Here is a 17,587-nt window from a genome sequence, read left to right on the forward strand (position 1 = left end):
TGTTCCTTGCTTCTTTCCCAGTTTTGGGTGGTTTGCTGGCAATCTTAGATTCTTTAACTTGTGTTTGTGGAGTATCACACCATCCCTACTTCCATCTTCACATGGTATTCTCCTTGTGTACCTGTCTTTGTCCTAATTTCCCCTTTTATAAGGGTACAGTCATAATGGAATGGCTTGTGGGTCCACCCTAATGACCTTGTTTTAATGAATTACCTCTGTAAAGACTTCATCTCCCAATAAGGTCACATGCTGAAGTCCTGGTTAGGACTCCAATGTATGAATTAGCCCGTATCAGATAGAGATGGTAGATATAACGCTGTGCTTCCTCCCATGTCCATTTCCTGTCCCCTGAAGGGATCCATGGCTGGTCTTTAGCAGCTATCAGCTCTCAGCCCAGACTGCCTTATTTGTATAGTTGTGTGTGTCTCTTTCCATTTTTTTGCTGACCAAACACAGGGAGAAAGAAACAGTATGAGCAGAAATAAAAGGATTTAGGAGATGGTCAGGTTTTCCATCCACTGCTGGGCCACTGGGGCTGGACAAATGTCCTACCTTGCTTACCGCCCACTCCTCCCCTTCACCCAGTTAAAGGCACAGATTATGGCAGTGGATCTCAAACTTTTGGAAGTCAGGACATATTTAAAATCCTACAGATAATTGTAGTCACACTAAATACAAATTTCTGAAAAATATGTTATAATAATTAAGTCAAATATTAAAGAAAAAAATATAAAGTCCAAGTTTGCTTTTATGGTAATTAAACAAAATAAATACAACAAAATTAAATTTATTCTGACATTAAAAATATTTTTATGTTACATTTTTTGAGTTATGCTTTTTAGAATTTGTATAAAGGGGTTAAAATTTTTTATTTTTTATTTTTCTGAAGCTGGAAATGGGGAGAGACAGTCAGACAGACTCCCGCATGCGCCCGACCGGGATCCACCTGGCACGCCCACCAGGGGCGACGCTCTTCCCACCAGGGGGCGATGCTCTGCCCCTCTGGGGTGTCACGCTGTTGTGACCAGAGCCACTCTAGCGCCTGGGGCAGAGGTCAAGGAGCCATCCCCAGCGCCCGGGCCATCTTTGCTCCAATGGAGCCTCGGCTGCAGGAGAGGAAGAGAGAGACAGAGAGGAAGGAGAGGGGGAGGGGTGGAGAAGCAGATGGGCGCTTCTCCTGTGTGCCCTGGCCGGGAATTGAACCTGGGACTTCTGCACGCCAGGCCGACGCTCTACCACTGAGCCAACCAGCCAGGGCCAGGGGTTAAAAAATTTTTAAAATGACAAGAAATTATCTTTTTATATATATGGATACATTCTTAGTAAGATTTAGTAAATTTGGCAGGTCCTGGTGCAAATGTGTTTTTTCATTCTTGTGTTTATGAGAAACATAAGTAAGATAATGATGTGTTAATAATAAATATAATAATGATATGTTAGCAAAAAGAGCAGTATTTCCATAATGAAATGGTATAATAAAGTAACTATATTTATTTTTATATCTGGGCACATGCCGTGAACCAGCGCAGCTAGTAATTCCAGGACCTGGGTGGGAACGGTGCGGAATTAAAAAAATACAAAGAATTAAGAAAATACACAGCAATTAAGTAATTGCTGCTAGCAAGAACAAAGCATGCCCAAAAACTGCATCTTGCTTTATTTATAGGGCAAAGTGAGGCCATTAGCAAATCAATGGTCTCTGATCACGTTTCCAAGGCAACCCAACATTTTTACCAAGTGCAGAAAACTCCCCACCATACATATCATCTTAACTTTACACCAAACAGAGGATAGAAGAAACTTGCCTCCAGTCTTTATGGGGAGCATGGGGGGTAGTGTAAATAATCCAGCACCACAGCTTAACAGCCTTTTGCAACCTAATCAGGCAAGTGAAGTGGGGGGTTGGGCAGACTGTCAGCTTACAGCCAATTCCCCACACCTCTGCACCCCCAAAATCTAAACTCCAAAAACTCTATTGGTTTTTTGGTTCCCAACAGGCACATATTTCTCTGGACTACCATAGGATGCACCTGGAAATCTAGGGTGCACCAGTGTGCCCTGGTGCACACTTTGAGAACCACTGGATTATGGCATCAGATGCCTAAGTACAAATCCTAACATTACTATTTACTCATTGAATAGTCTTGGTGGCCTGACCTGTGGTGGCACAGTGGATCAAGAGTCGACCTGAAACACTGAGGATGTTGGTTCAAAACCCTGGGCTTGCCTGGTCAAGGCACATATGGGAGTTGATGCTTCCTGCTCCTCGCCACCCCTTCTCTCTCTCTCTCTCTCTCTCTCTTCTCTAAAATGAATACATAAATAAAAATAAAGTGCAAAAATATTATTAAAAAAAAGAATAATCTTGGAGAAGTGACTTAGTTTCTTTGTCTATCTGTAAAATGGGGATAATACCAATTTTAGGGGTGTTGCAAGAATCAAATTAATTAATATGCTTGGCACAAACTAGTCAGCACCCTATAATCTTTTGTTTATGATGATTTTATATTTATTGTTCTGCGGCTACATAAAGTCTGTTCCATGTGTTCCAAACTGGGGACAGTTTTGCCCCTCTCACTTTCAAGGGCAACTTGGGGGTCCTGAGCCCCAGGAGAGCAGCTCCTGGGAGCCTCCAGCCCTCTCCTCTCATCCCTGCTTGTCTTGCTCGGATGTGAATGAGTATGTGGTCTTTCCTGGGGTCTGTCCCAATGGGCACTGCCAAAACACTGCTGGCTCCTTCCACTGGGAATGTCCCGAGGGCCTGACGTTGGACGCCACAGGTCGGCTGTGTGGGTGAGTCTGTGAGCATCCCTGTTTAGGACCACCTACCCTTTCTTCATTGTTTCCACCCCCAGTCACTGGAGACCCCTCTTGTTCACATCTCAGAGGACGTTTATTTGAGGGGATTCACTTCTGTCCCTTTAATGACGCTCATTGCAAAAAGTAAAAACCTGTGAAATGATATCTGCAGCTTGTTTATTTTTTCTCTTAACCAGATAAGGTTGACATGGAGGTGTGAGCATGAGGCACCCACAGCAGCCAGGGGCACACTCATCCCCCTCGGTTTCAAAGGCTCCGAGATAGTTGTCCCCTGGTTGAGAATTTCTTACCTTTGCCCCTGTCGACACTTTCAGCTGGACATTTCTTGGCCACAGCCATCTGTTAGGCAGCAGATAGAGCTCTGAGTTCCACAGTTTTTCCTCCCGTAGTCCCATCAACCCATTAGTAGCCTCGTCAGCATCTTGGGGCCCAGCCAACCCTTCTCAACTGTGATTTCCTCCTCTCCTGGGTCTCAGGTTTTGCAGCAGGTCTGTTCATTGGGCCCCAAAATGTACAAGGGAAGAAAGTAACTGAGTAAAGAGAAATAAGGGGACCCTATGCTGAATTCAGGGCCTGGTAAAATGGGGTCATCTGGTCAGGTGTAATCATCAGCCCCAGACCAAGGCACTGGGTACAAAAAAACTTGAAAATCTCTGTGTAAGTTGCAGCACTTCTGGGTTACTTTCTAGAAATTCTATAACAGTGCTCAAACTCAAATTGGCCCACTTAAATGTATGTTTCTTTTATAAAGAGAGAAAAGTCATCCTAGACCAGGAGTCAACAGACTTTTTCCAGAAAGAGCGGGAGAGCGAACATATTCAGCTTTGTGGGCTACACAGTCTCTGTTGCAACTGTTTCAGTGCTGTGGGATGGCCCAAAGGCAGCTGCAGACAGAATGGAAACAAATAGATGAGACTGTGTGCCAAAATCCTTTATTTACAAAAACCTATGGGCAGCCTCCAGGGCCATGTTAGCTAGCCCCTGTCTTAGACACTTGTGTTGTGTGTGGCGTTGAGGAAGGCTTTTCCACTGTCAGATTATTCTGGGAGTTTTGCAGATGAAATACACTACCTTCTAGAGCCAAGTGGCCTGGTTTGAATCTGTCTCTAACTTTTATTAATTGTGTGGTCTCAGATAAGCTGCCTAACTCTCTCTATCTCAGTTTTCTTTTTTCTGAAGTTGGAAACGGGGAGGCAGTCAGCCAGACTCCCGCATGCGCCCAACCGGGATCCACCCGGCATGCCCACCAGGGGGCGGTGTTCTGCCCATCTGGAGCATTGCTCTGTTGCAACCAGAGCCATTCCAGCGCCTGAGGCAGAGGCCATAGAGCCATCCTCAGCGCCCGGGCCAACTTTGCTCCAATGGTGCCTTGGCTGCGGGAGAGGAAGAGAGAGACAGAGAGAAAGGAGAGGGGGAGGGGTGGAGAAGCAGATGAGCGCTTCTCCTGTGTGTGCCCTGGCCGGGAATCGAACCCGGGACTCCTGCATGCCAGGCCAACACTCTACCACTGAGCCAACCGGCCAGGGCTGTCTCAATTTTCTTGCTTGTACAATAGACATAATATTTTAACTCAGTGGTTCCCGGGCCGTGGACTGGTACCGGTCCGTGGGCCATTTGGTACCGGTCCGCAGAGAGAATAAATAACTTACATTATTTTCATTTTATTTATATTTAAGTCTGAACGATGTTTTATTTTTTAAAAATGACCAGATTCCCTGTTACATCTGTCTAAGACTCTTGACTCTTGTCTCGGTCACGTGATACATTTATCCGTCCCACCCTAAAGGCCGGTCCGTGAAAATATTTTCTGACATTAAACTGGTCCGTGGCCCAAAAAAGGTTGAGGACCACTATTTTAACTGGTGTTATTTGAGGATTCAATGGATAGATGAGTTTAGAACAGTGTCCAATAGCAAGCATCCTAGTGGTGGGAGTTATTGTTATTAAAATGTAACTGTAAAAACTGTTGGATGACACTGTTAGTGTGAGCGGTTACCCCTTTCATTCTCACTGTTTCTGTTGCTGTCAGGGAGAGGAGGTTTCAGACCTGTGCTGCTGAATGAAGCTGTACCTCCCGTATAGCAGTGGGTACAGTGTGGCAGGCCTGTCTCTCACGCAGATGTGCGCTTGGAGCTGTGTTTTCTGTGCTGGGATGAGGATGACTGTGCGGCTGTCCTGCCCGGCAATTACTGGATGGATATCTGCTGCTGCTCCTTGGGGGCCGCACGGAGCACCACACGTAAGGCGTGCCCCAAGCCTGAGTCCCTGACCTTCACTAGCCTGTGTCTCCGGGGACTGGGCTTTGCCATCAGAGACTTCCTGTCAAGCCAGCCCTTCTATAAAGGTGTGTGGAGCCTGGAGGGTACACCACGGGCAAAGGCCTGGCACTGAGCTGTGTGCTGGGCAGTTCCACAGTACTCAGTGCTTCCGCATCACAGATGTGAACAAGTGAGAAGCCTTCCTCGGCCTCTGTGCACACAGCACTCGCCGCAACACTGTGGGCAGCTTCCTCTGGTCCTGCGTGAGAGGGGGCGGGGCTTTACCCTGGACGCCCAGGAAAGGAACTGCACAGGTTCTTTGCCCACCTCTGCCTACTGGGGGGCACCTGCAGGAAGAGGGGCCACAAATTGGACGTGGGATCAAGGCATGTGTATTTAGGTACCTTTCTCCATGCCTGCTTGACTGCTGTGTGACCCAGTGCAGGTCACCATCCTCTCTGGGCCTCAGAGACCTTGACTATTAAACAAGAAACTGGAAAAGTGATCTCTAGGGGCCTCCTGGGTGGGCAGAAATTCCTGCCCGCATCTGACGTGAAGTCACAGCACCGTCTGTTGCCCGCTCAGTTTGGTTCGGTGGCTTGGGGTTCCTGGGTTGCCTTGTGTGTCCATAGATACAGAGGTCCAGCCTCAGCCTTCTCTTCTAAGACATTGATGAGTGCCGCATCTTCCCTGACCTATGCGACCATGGCACCTGCGTCCACACTCCGGGCAGCTTCCAGGGTGACCGTTTCCATGGCTATAAAAGTGGCTTAATGTTGATGAAGAGTTGCATGGGTAGGTGGCAGCCCCTGGGCAGGATGATGCCTGCAGGGTTCAGGGTTAAGCAGAAGGATGGTGGGGACACTGCTGTGATGGGTGCAAGTAGAGCGTCTGGGAGTGTCAGCCACAGGCCTTGATTTCTTGAGAATTTCAGCTTCCCTACCCCTCCTGACATCGCTGCTTTTCCCAGCTCAAGCCCCACAACTTTGGTCATCAGTGCCCCAAACCCTCAGGCTCTCCTGGCTTCAGCTGGGGAGATGGGGCTGGGGGTGCTGCAGGGAGAAACTTTGAGAGCCACATCACGCCCTCCCATGTCCACATCGTCACACTTGCTATCTCCTTCCATGGGTCCAGATGTGGACAAATGTGCACGGGACCCGCTGCTGTGCTGGGGAGGCACATGCACCAACATGGATGGGAGCTATGCCTGTCAGTGCCCCCCCCACGTGCTGATAGCCAAGGGCACTACTGCCTGCGAGGGTGAGTGTGCAGCCACGTGTGCAAGTTGAGGAGCAAGTGTGAGTGGTATGAGTGAGACATTGGGAGTGTGTGTATCTCTGAGTGTGTATTTATGTCTGAATTTGCACATGTGTGTCAGTACATGTCTGCATGCCTGCATGCATGATATAGTGGGATGGATATTTGTGTGTATGTCTGAGAATGTGAACGTGGAAAAGCAAGCATGCAAGTATGGATCAATATATGTGTGTGGAGTGTGGCTCAGTGGGTGTGAGATGAGAGTGCGTCTTTGTGAGTGTGTGACCTTGCAAATGTGTCTGTGTATATGTGAACATGTCAATACAAGTGATTGTGTGTTTGTATGTGAATGCATGCAAGAGTGGTTTTGAGTCTACATGCGTGTATCTCAGTGCGTTACACAAAGGCAAGTATGTGTGTGAGGTTTGAGTATGCATGTGGATGTATGTATCTGGTTGTGTACATGTGTGTCTATAGAGGGTGATTGTATTTGTGTGTGAGCCTGCGTGAATGTGTCTGTAGCTACTGAGGGTGAGTGTGTGAATATGTGAGGGTGTGTTTGTGTCTTGTGAGGTACAAGAGGATTTGAGTGTGTATCTGGGTGTGTGGACTTGCACCATGGTATGTGGATGCTTGTAGTATGAGCTCATCACATTCATGTGTGTCTGAGTGTCTCAGGGTCACACAGGTGCAGAGAGGGCCCCTCGCCCACTTGTGCATGCTGGGTCGCAGCTAGCCATGTGCTACCCCAATAGACATCTATGAATGCTCCCTGCATGATAGCCTGTGTCCCCATGGCCAGTGTCAATATCGTTGGCACCTTCCAGTACTCCTGCCATGCTGGCTTCCAGAGCTCACCTGACCACCAGGGCTGCACGGGTAAGAATGCATTGACCTAAAAAAAAAAAAGAATGCATTGACCTGCCACATGTGAACATCACCGTGCTGGCCCCTGGTCCCAAGCTCAACCTCCCGACCTCAGCTCCAGCCACAAAATCAGCCCATATTTGACCCTCTCCCTCCACCCCGCCTCTCCCCTTCTGCCTTGCTCCTTGCAGACATCAACAAATGCCTCACTGGGAACAGTGGGTGTGCCATGCGCTGCATTAACACTGAGGGTAGCTACCAGTGCGGCTGTGGACATGGCTACTCATTGATGCCCGATGGGAGGGCATGTGCGGGTGGGTGGGTGCAGCCCTCTCTCGCTGGCTGGGATGGAGAAGCCAGGGCAAAACCAGCTAGACAAGGCTGCTGACCCGTGGAAGGGTCTCTGGAGCTCCCCCTTCATCCTTGCCTGCCTATAGCCCGGTCCCTATCCTGCTGCCCCAGACGTGGACGAGTGTGCAGAGAACCTGGACATCTGTGATGGCGACCAGTGTGCCAGGAGGCCACCGTTGTTTGTGCTCCAAAGGCTTCATGGCCATGCTGGACGTGAGGACATGTGTTAGTGGGGAGCTGGGACTGTGAGGTGGACGAGACAGACCAGGTCCCGTCCCTGTCACATGTATGGAGCAGGCTTTCTAACAGTGTGTGGCAGTCTGCTCGTGGCCCTCAGTGCCCTGAGCCAGCGCCACAGCTCGCAGACATCATTCAGAAGAGCAGAGCCCTTTAAACCTTGTTCCTTTGAAGTATGCTTGTTGAACACTTACTGTACACCCAATGCATATCAGAGAGGCTTGCACCTTGTTCCAAGAGCCAGATTTTACAATTGCCACTGACTGAGGGGTTTTATGCAGAAGATGGTGAGCAAGATGGAAGGATACTCAGAACTGTGTTCTCTGAGTCCTGTGTGGAGACCCTGGGCTGTTTGGGCCACAGTCACTATTTTCTCCTGGCTGTAGGTCACTAGCTGGGGAATGATGTGTTTTGGGTGCCCAACCAGGATAGAGCTGAAGGTCAAGTGGGGAGTTTTCAGGAATAAAATTTGTAAATGCCTGCTAAGAAGATGTGCCCAGCCCCAGTGCAACTCAAAGAGTTCCAGATCGCAGGAGGAATCTTTAGGAGACACGAAAGAAAAGGACCTTGGAAACCAAAGAAATTTAGGGAGTGCTGCCTACTTCATATCTTTCTTGCAGATCTACGTTGGCATTGAGCCTCTGAAAAAGCCTGTGGGAGCAAATCTTGTTGGCTTTGCTTAACTCGTGCTCTCTAAGTGTATTTGGGTGTGGTGTGTTTGTATGTGGATGTGCAGGATGTGCATGTCCTTTTGGAAATACATGTACAAACAGGAACCCTGATTGTGGAAACAGTGGGAGCCCCTCACTCCTGGAGATGGGCAAAGGGAAGCTTAATGCAGGGTATCTGTATGGCAAGGCCCTCAGCAGTGCTGGTACATCTGCTCCATGCTCACCTGCTTCTCCATTTATCCTTCAGAGTGTGACCTGAACCCCCACATCTGTCTCCATGGGGACTGTGAGAACACAAAGAGTTCCTTTGTCTGCCACTGCCAGCTGAGCTATGTCATCAGGAAGGGGAACACGGGCTGCTTTGGTGAGCTGGTGGTCAGCAGTGCAGATGGACGGGGCTCTGAGAGGCCAGTTCAGGGGTTGCGGGAGTCTGCCCTGTCCTTCAAGGCAGAGCGTGACAGACTTCATTCTTCCAGATTTCCTCTCATGGAGCTCATGTACAAGCAGAAGAACAGGAACCCAATCCAGTGCCCCTGGGGCTCCCCTTAACAAACAGCTCAGTGGAGGGAGCCCTAAACTGTCCACAGCAACCACAGGTGAATTAAGGTCGGTTGAGACCCAGGGTGCAGAAGAAAATATTGGGCCTCTTAAATTAGAATAGTTGGGGTTTTGTGGGGCCCTTCAGAAGTTGGGGCCCAGGGCGCATGCCTGGTGTGCGTGCTGTTAAGTCCGCCTCTGACAGCAACCCTCCTCAAAGCACGTAACCTGATGGTTTTCAGTGATACAGGGACCAACACTGCAGCATTTCAACACTGAATGTTTGGCTTTGTAGATGCCGGGACCAATTACCGCAAACCTGGTGGATGAGAACCACTGGAATTTATTCTCTATCTAGGACAACATTTCTGGAACCCAGAGTCTGAAATCAAGGTGTTGGCAGGATTGGTTTCTTCTTAGGGGCTGAGAGGGAGAATCTGTCCCATGCCTCTCTCCTGGCTTCTAGTGGTGGCCATCAGTCATTTGTGTCAACTGGTTTGTAAATGAATCTGTCTCTAAATTTCCCTCCTTTTAAGGGATATCAGTCATTGGGCTTGCTGTAATTCAGGATGACATCATTAGTCATATCTACAAAGACCCTATTTCTAAATGAGCTCCCATTCCCAGGTTCCAGAAGTTAGGACATAAACATCTTTTGGAGGCACCCAGGGTCTACCTGTTACAATTATTCAATTATTTTAACACAAGCTAGAGTCAAACGTTATGTGACGGAGCATCAAACCCATGACTTTTTTTTAAAGTGAGAAGCAGGAAGGCAGAGAAACAGACTCTTGTATGTACACTGACCAGGATCCACCCGGCAAACCCCCTATTGAGTGATGTTCTGCCCATCTGGAGCCACTGCTCCATTGCTTGGCAATCGAACAATTTTAGCACCTAAGGCGAGGCTGTGGAGCTATCCTCAGCACTGGGGGCCAACTTGCTCAAACCATTCAAGCCATGGCTGCAGGATACAGGAAGGGAAGAGAGAGAGAGAGAGAGAGAGAAGAGAGAGGGGGAGGGGAGGAGAAGTAGATGGTCACTTCTCCTGTGTGCCTTGACTGGGAATCAAACCAATAACATCCACATTTGGGCCAACACTCTACTACTGAGCCAACTGGCCAAAGCAAATTCATGACTTCTTAAGAGACTTAGTGTTGACATAAAATATTCTTTTAAAATACATTTACGTGAGTAAAAATGGGAGGCAGTGGGAAGAGCAGTAGCTCACTTAGGTGGTGTGTTAGGGTTGCAGACTATAGAAGTGATGTAGAATTGCTGGTTTGGAAGGACATCTTGCTTTACAGAGGGTACGTGTGCATTAGGTCAGTTAAGTCTTTTTTAAAAAGTTTAATTTTCAATTACAGTTGATGTACAATATTATATTAGTTTTAGGTTTAAGTTACACTTAATGTCTACCTTAGTCTCTCATGCTGCCATCTTCAATTATTTCTAAGGTCTGCTGATACTCATGCCTATTACATCATGAGGTTTTCCTCTTGGCTCTGGGTGAAGGGGGACACTCCTGGAATGGTAGGGACATAGCTAGTCAGCCCTGTTCTAAGGGGTCCTACTCTTCCCTCTATTACTGTACCAGAAGCCCTATTTCTACAAGGCCCAGGCCTTGCAGGGGTACTGTGCCCTTTTCCCCTCTACTGATCTTACCCCTCCTGTAACTGTGTTCCTCTCCTCTCAGATGTGGATGAATGTGAATGTGGAGGACACAGCTGTGATGGCCACGCCTCCTGCCTCAAGCTCCTCAGGAGTTTCTCTGCAGGTGCCAGCCAGGCTGGGTAGGGGATGGCTTCAGATGCCATGGTGAGTGCCTGGGGGCAGGGCTCAGGGGTGCCCCTGAGGGCTGGTCAGGGCCAAGACAGGAGGGACTGCCTCCTGCAACCCCCTAATGCACACATCCGTGGGGCTCTGGCTCCCATGTCCTACAGACCTGGATGAATGCACCTTCCAAGAACACCAGGGTAGCCCGAGTGCTGACTGCCTCAATGCCCCTGTCTCCTGCCGCTGTGCCTGCCACTTGGGTTTCGCTGGGGATGGCTTCTCCTGTGAAGGTGTGATCTGGAAAGGGTGGGAAGGCAGGAGGGGACTGAGGGGGCAGCCATGGGGGCTGGATTCTGAGGTGGCCACCATGGTCAGTTGCTTTCCTGACTCACGCTGACCTACCTATGACTCAGTGAGTGTTGAAGAGAATGTGTTTCCAGTCAGTGGAGCTAAAGGCCCAACCCAGTCACCTAGGGCAGTCTTCCTCCCTGGGCTCTGAATGCATGAAATCTTCTGGATGTGGGGAGCAGAAACACCTGCTTATTTCCCAGTGACCAGTCCCCTATGCACTTGCTCCCTGGCCCACCCAGTTGGGGTCCGAGTTCCCAATGCTACTGGAACCTCAGGTGACAGTGAAGGGTTCGAGTGACCAGGGCCATCTCCTCACTCTGTGTGGGTCCTTGCCTGTTGGCTCTCAACCTTCTGCCTCTTGGGGCCACTCAAACAGGGATGAATGTGTGGAGGATGTGGACCTCTGTGAGAATGGGCAGGGCCTTAATACCCCCAGCGGGTACCGCTGCGAATGTGAGATGGGCTTCAGCCCCACAGAGGACCAATTTCCGTGCCTGCCAGGGTGAGGCCTGGGACCGTGGCGGGTGGGGACAGAGCAGGCAGGTCCCTGAAGTCAGGGCAGGCTGACCTGAGACCCCTGCAGATATGGATGAGCGTGTCCTGGGGAACATCTGTGTGTTTGGGAGCTGTGAGAACCTGCCTGGAATGTTCCGCTGTGTCTGTGATAGGGCTATGAACTGGACTGCGGTGGCCATGACTGCACAGGTGTGGGGCCAGGTGTGGGGCCAGGTGTGGGGCCAGGTGTGGGGCCAGCGGAGCTAAGGGCGGGTAGATGCAGGAGTGAGGTTGGGGGAGCATGGCTCGCTCTCTCGCTGCCCTCAGATCTGTTCTAGAACATCCTCTCCTGCGGTAGGCCTTATCTGATTGACCCCTGTTCCCATTAACTTTCATTATCGTCTGTCATCCCCTGAATAAATGCAGTGAATGAATGAATGAAGACGTGCTCCCTCCACCAAGCTGTCCAACTGGTCTCCTAACTGTATTTAAAATGGGGTTGGCATAAATTTTCAGTGAAGAGCCAGATAGTAAAATATTTTTGGTTCTGTAGGCCATATGGTCTCTTTCACAGCTGTTCCACTCTGCTGTTGTAGTTTGAAAACTGACAAGCAATGGAATGTGTGTGGCGGTTTACCAATAAAACTTTATTTACACAAACAAGCAGAGGGCTGGATTTGGCCCATGGGTTGTACTCTGCCAAAGCTTGGTTACAAGGCAGGGCAGACCCCAAGCTTGCTATTTTCTTGGCTTTCTTCCCAGGGGAGGACATGGCTCACAGCTTGGCCTCCAGGACTTCAGTTTCCTGGGAGGTTGGTGGGAAGGATGTGCGCTGAGTGAGGGCTTCCTGCTGATGGTGCCTGCACTCCATAGATGTCAATGAGTGTGGAGACCCGGTGAACTGCCTCAATGGCCTGTGCATCAACACCCCTGGCAGCTACCTCTGCAGCTGCTCCCAGGATTTTGAGCTGAACCCCAGCAGGGTGGGCTGTGTGGGTGAGTACGTACTTGGCTTCAGCTGCAGTTCTGGGGTCCCATAGCTGGGGGAACTACAATCTGGTCACCTGGCCTGTTAATCTGTTCAAACCTACCTGCACCTGGAAAATAGGACCTTACTGGCCCTTGGCCAGAATGATCATCCCTGTTGCTTGTTGAAATAGAGACTTCTGCTCTAGACCACATGCGCACACACCCACCCCTTCCTTGCCTGGCCTCTGCATGATATTTTTTTATTCAGAAACACCATCTGACATATACGTGCATGCATGCACACACAGTCACACACACAGGTGAAACACACACACACACACACATACACACCCCATTTCTCCTTTGCACTTGCTAACTATCCCTTCTGCCTATTCAGACACCTGGGTTGGAAGCTGTTTTCTTGATACGCACTATCAAGGGACAGTGGCATTTCCTGCAGTGCTGAGATTGGGATTGGCGTCATCCGAGCATCCTGCTGTTGCTTGCTGGGACAGGCCTGGGGCAACCTCTGTGAACTATGTCTTACAGCCAACACCAATGAGTCCCAAAGGGTAGGAGACAGGCAAGCACTATGGCCTGAGCCACAGAAACATAGCTCTGGTCTGGGCCTCCCCAGGGCTAAGGGGGTCCTCTCTGCTTAGGGAGGGACACTAAGAACCAGAAAGGGAAAGGCTCTCCTTGAGTCACACAATGTATTCTCAACAGTTCATTAGCTGGGCCTCTCTCCAAGGTGTCTTTTCTGCCATCCCTTTCTGCAAATTCTTCTCTGTATGTTTATATTCAGTCACTCGCTCAGTCAGTCGACAAACATTGACTGCCTGGCTACCACTTCCAATATGGAGGGTTCCTCTGTGTTGGGATTCCCTGGGGCTAGGGACCCAGGAAAGGATAAACAACAGTGGCTGTACAGTGTCTCTCACTGATAAGCCAGGGGCCCCTGAACCGAAAGTAGAGCCATTGTAAGGTCAGCTTGAGGTACAGTGATGGCTCAGAACAAAGCCCGAGAGAAGAAGGAGGTAAGAGAAGGCTTCTCAAGGCAGGAAGCTTAAAGGAGGTTGTGAAGGATGAGTAGAAATTTTCTAGGAAGAATGAAGAGAAGGATATGCAATACATGAAGAGCAGGGAACAGAATGTGCAAAGGCTTCCAGGGTGAAATAAAGAGGCACCTGTCCACCTATCCACCTATTCAGAGGTGTGTGTGTGTGTGTGTGTGTGAGAGAGAGAGAGAGAGAGAGAGAGAGAGAGAGAGAGAGAGAGAGAGAATATGTCCAGGGTCTTTCTTTGTGGCAGAAACTTCAGATTACACTAAAGTCTGATTTTAGATCAGGAGGAATCCTCCCTTCTCACCCCCAGCTGCTACCACATAATCCATCTGCTCCTATGTTGAATATTAACACGTTTACACACACAGATACTGGATCTCCCAGGATTAGCCAAAGTCTTCTAGCCCTGAGAGGAGGTAAAAGATGTAGTTGGTGTGGTAAAGGAATGACAGGACATACTTTTTTATTTTATTTTTATTTTTTTACAGAGGCAGAGATAGACAGGGACAGAGAGAGATGAGAAGCATCAATCATCAGTTTCTCGTTGGGACTTCTTAGTTGTTCATTGATTGCTTTCTCACATGTGCCTTGACCGTGGGCCTTCAGCAGACAGAGTAGCCCCCTGCTGGAACCAGCGACCTTGGGTCCAAACTGGTGAGCTCTTTGCTCAAGCCAGATGAGCCCGCGCTCAAGCTGGTGACCTTGGGGTCTCGAACCTGGGTCCTTCCGCATCCCAGTCCGACGCTCTATCCACTGCGCCACCACCTGGTCAGGCGACAGGACATACTCTTAAGTCCTCTTAAGGGTCCTCCTGTCCGTGGGCTTTGCCAAAGTGTCCTGCCCCTCAGTCCCTAACAATAGCCTGTTTCTCTTACAGCTGAGTACAGAACCTTATGCCCAGGGGGCAAGGGCTTCCAGTCCAACCCCATCACTGTCATTCTGGAAGGTGAGATCTTGGCAGAGTATTTGTCATGCACCTACTGATGGACTTTTCTCTCATCACTGCCACCAGAGCAGAGGTGGGCATTTGTGTGTGCGCGCGTGTGCACACACACGCATGGGGAGGGGCAGCTCCTCTTGCCTGGGGCCCAGAAGTGAGACCAAACTGTTTTTAGTTTGTGGTTAATTTTTTGTCTTCTCTTTTGTCCATCTCTTTTTTTACCAGTTAACCCATCCATATTCACCTATCCATCTATTCCCCATGCATCGCTCATCCTTCCTTTTTCCTTCTGTACGTCCATACATACATATACATACATTCACTCACATAGTTACCCCTGCACTTCCCTAGTCATTCATCCATTCATTCATTTGCTCACCTATCTCCTCATCTACCCATCCATTTACTCATCCATCTTATCATCCATTGACCCATTTGTTTATTCATTCATTCACTACTTTTCAGATCTATCCACCCACCCACTGATCCATGCATGCACGCATCCTCCTATGCACAGGGCATGAGGAGATTGGAGAAGTTCATCAAGAAGTCCATGTGATGAGTGGATGGATGAATGATCAGATGAAGGAAAAGGGGATGAGTTTAGGGTGACATTGACCCAAAAGAGTTTGGATATGGTCCCCTAGATAGGTGTTTTTTATGTGTTCTGGATACAAGACTTTTGTTGGAAATATGATTTGCAAATAGTTTCTCCTATTTTGTGATGTCTTTTGATGCATGCAGATTTTAATTTTGATGAAGTCCAATTTATCTGGCTTGTGTTTATTTTTGTTTTTCTTTTTTTAGCTTGTGTTGTTATGAAGTCGTATCTAAGAACCCTTTACTAAAGAGAAGGTCTTTAAGATTTACCCCTAAGGGTTTTGTAGTTTTAGTTCTTACGTTTATTTCCAAAGTGAGAGGAAACAAGCATTTACTCAAGATTTAAAAAAAGAAGGCCCTGGCCGGTTGGCTCAGCGGTAGAGCGTCGGCCTGGCGTGCGGGGGGGCCTGGGTTCAATTCCCGGCCAGGGCACATAGGAGAAGCGCCCATCTGCTTCTCCACCCCTCCCCCTCTCCTTCCTCTCTGTGTCTCTCTTCCTCTCCCACAGCCAAGGCTCCATTGGAGCAAAGATGGCCTGGGCGCTGGGGATGGCTCCTTGGCCTCTGCCCCAGGTGCTGGAGTGGCTCTGGTCGCGGCAGAGCGACGCCCCAGAGGGGCTGAGCATCGCCCCCTGGTGGGCAGAGCGTCGCCCCTGGTGGGCGTGCCGGGTGGATCGGGCGCATGCGGGAGTCTGTCTGACTGTCTCTCCCCGTTTCCAGCTTCAGAAAAATACAAAAAAAAAAAAAAAAAAAGATAAAAAAAGAATAGGTTATCAGGATAGAATACCAATCAGAAGCCCAATCAGTGTTCCAATTAGGAGACAAAAATGAGAGGTTTTTATGAGAAAGGAAGGGGAACAATTAAATCAGTAGAAAGAAAGCATTTCTATTGGTTACAGATAAGCTAACATAGTGACCTTAATTCTGAACAATGCTTTTTTTTTTAATTGATTTTAGAGAGGGAGAGAGAGAGTAACATTAATTTTTTTCCATTTATTTATGCATTCATTGGTTGATTCTTATATGTGCCCTGATCAGGGATCAAACCTGCAACCTTGATGTATCTGGATGATACTCTAACCAATTGAGCTACTACTGGGCCAGGGCTGTAAAAAATGTTTTTAATTTTCAGTAGTCATCATTATCTGCTTTCTTATTATCCTTGCAAACAGTTCTTTGGGACAGGAGGTTGCTTTATGCCTCATCCAAAGGCTGTTTTGCCATTTTAACATGCAAAGGTTTGAGGCTAAGACATGCTAAGCAGTTCCTTTGGGATGGCAGTTCTGGCTCCATTTTAAAGTGGCTCTATTTCTACTGTTTTTTGACACAAGATTACTTTATACATGAGACTCTTGCTTCCTGTCACATCACATTAGGTGATAATATAATTAACTCATGGGCTCATGTAATTTCTTTCTTTCTTCTTTCTTTCTTTCTTTCTTTCTTTCTTTCTTTCTTTCTTTCTTTCTTCTTTCTTTCTTTCTTTCCTTTTTGAGAGAGAAAGGCAGGGAGAGATAGAGTCAGTAACATGAAGCTGCATCTGTACATGCCCCGACCAGGGAATCGAACCAGCAACCTCCACACTCCAGGACAATACTCCAACCAACTGAGCTACTGGACTTAATTTTTTTAAATTAATTTTTAGAGAGACAGAGAGAGAAGGGGAGAGAGAAAGTGGGGAAAGGAAAGCATTCATCTGTTGATCCACTCAGTCGTGCATTCTTTGGTTGCTTCCCATGTGTGCCCTGACTGGGGATGGAACCCACAACCCTGTTGTTTCTGGACAACACTCTTAATCAACTGACCTAACCAGTCAGGGCCATTTTTTCTTAATAGTAGTGGGATCATAGTTAACTTTTTTGTCACTTAACACCATGTCGTATTTTTCCACATCACTAAAATGTCTGTGTTTTAAGCTAACCTTGATACAAAATGCAAACTGATAATGTCGTGGCTCCAGCAGACCTGGTGTGGGAGGTTATCCAGACAGACCATTCCTGGACGCTGCCCCTCCCTACTCCGCTGACATCAACGAATGCTTTGCACACTCAGACATCTGTGGCCCCGGTACCTGCTACAACACCCTGGGGGACTCTATGTGTGTGTGCCCTTTGGAGTACCTGCAAGTTGATGATGGCCACAACTGCATGGGTACACAATGTGATGTGAGGGGAAAGTGGGCATCTTGGAGGCGGTTCTGGGATGTGGGAGGAATGTCTCCAAGCCTTGGAAAAGTGGGGAGGAGAGAGAGGGAGGATGAGTGTATTGGAGGTGCTAGGATGCAGCAGTGAGCAAGGCTGCCAGGCTTAGGGGTCCAGCGATGCCATGAATGGTTGTCCAAACTGTGCACTGCCCAACAAAGGTGGAAATGGGAATGGCCCCTTCAGTGTACTGT

The 17,587-nt window shown here is 48.6% G+C and overlaps 1 protein-coding gene across 1 annotated transcript in view; it reads left to right on the forward strand.

The window, feature by feature from the left end:
* FBN3 (fibrillin 3) overlaps nucleotides 1–17,587 on the forward strand; it is a 58,353-nt gene that overhangs the window by 13,621 nt on the left and 27,145 nt on the right. Inside the window, 24 exon segments of the mRNA XM_066360234.1 lie at nucleotides 2,586–2,793; nucleotides 4,923–5,164; nucleotides 5,259–5,341; nucleotides 5,344–5,392; nucleotides 5,745–5,873; nucleotides 6,213–6,338; nucleotides 7,091–7,139; nucleotides 7,141–7,214; nucleotides 7,394–7,516; nucleotides 7,665–7,701; nucleotides 7,703–7,803; nucleotides 8,709–8,825; nucleotides 10,695–10,751; nucleotides 10,754–10,816; nucleotides 10,942–11,064; nucleotides 11,498–11,610; nucleotides 11,612–11,627; nucleotides 11,709–11,789; nucleotides 11,792–11,830; nucleotides 12,494–12,616; nucleotides 12,987–13,025; nucleotides 13,028–13,161; nucleotides 14,536–14,621; nucleotides 17,156–17,343. Of these exon segments, the coding sequence (XP_066216331.1) occupies nucleotides 2,586–2,793; nucleotides 4,923–5,164; nucleotides 5,259–5,341; nucleotides 5,344–5,392; nucleotides 5,745–5,873; nucleotides 6,213–6,338; nucleotides 7,091–7,139; nucleotides 7,141–7,214; nucleotides 7,394–7,516; nucleotides 7,665–7,701; nucleotides 7,703–7,803; nucleotides 8,709–8,825; nucleotides 10,695–10,751; nucleotides 10,754–10,816; nucleotides 10,942–11,064; nucleotides 11,498–11,610; nucleotides 11,612–11,627; nucleotides 11,709–11,789; nucleotides 11,792–11,830; nucleotides 12,494–12,616; nucleotides 12,987–13,025; nucleotides 13,028–13,161; nucleotides 14,536–14,621; nucleotides 17,156–17,343 (2,400 nt within the window).

The sequence above is a fragment of the Saccopteryx leptura genome, chromosome 1 (assembly GCF_036850995.1).
Source record: "Saccopteryx leptura isolate mSacLep1 chromosome 1, mSacLep1_pri_phased_curated, whole genome shotgun sequence".
Classification (NCBI taxonomy): domain Eukaryota; kingdom Metazoa; phylum Chordata; class Mammalia; order Chiroptera; family Emballonuridae; genus Saccopteryx; species Saccopteryx leptura.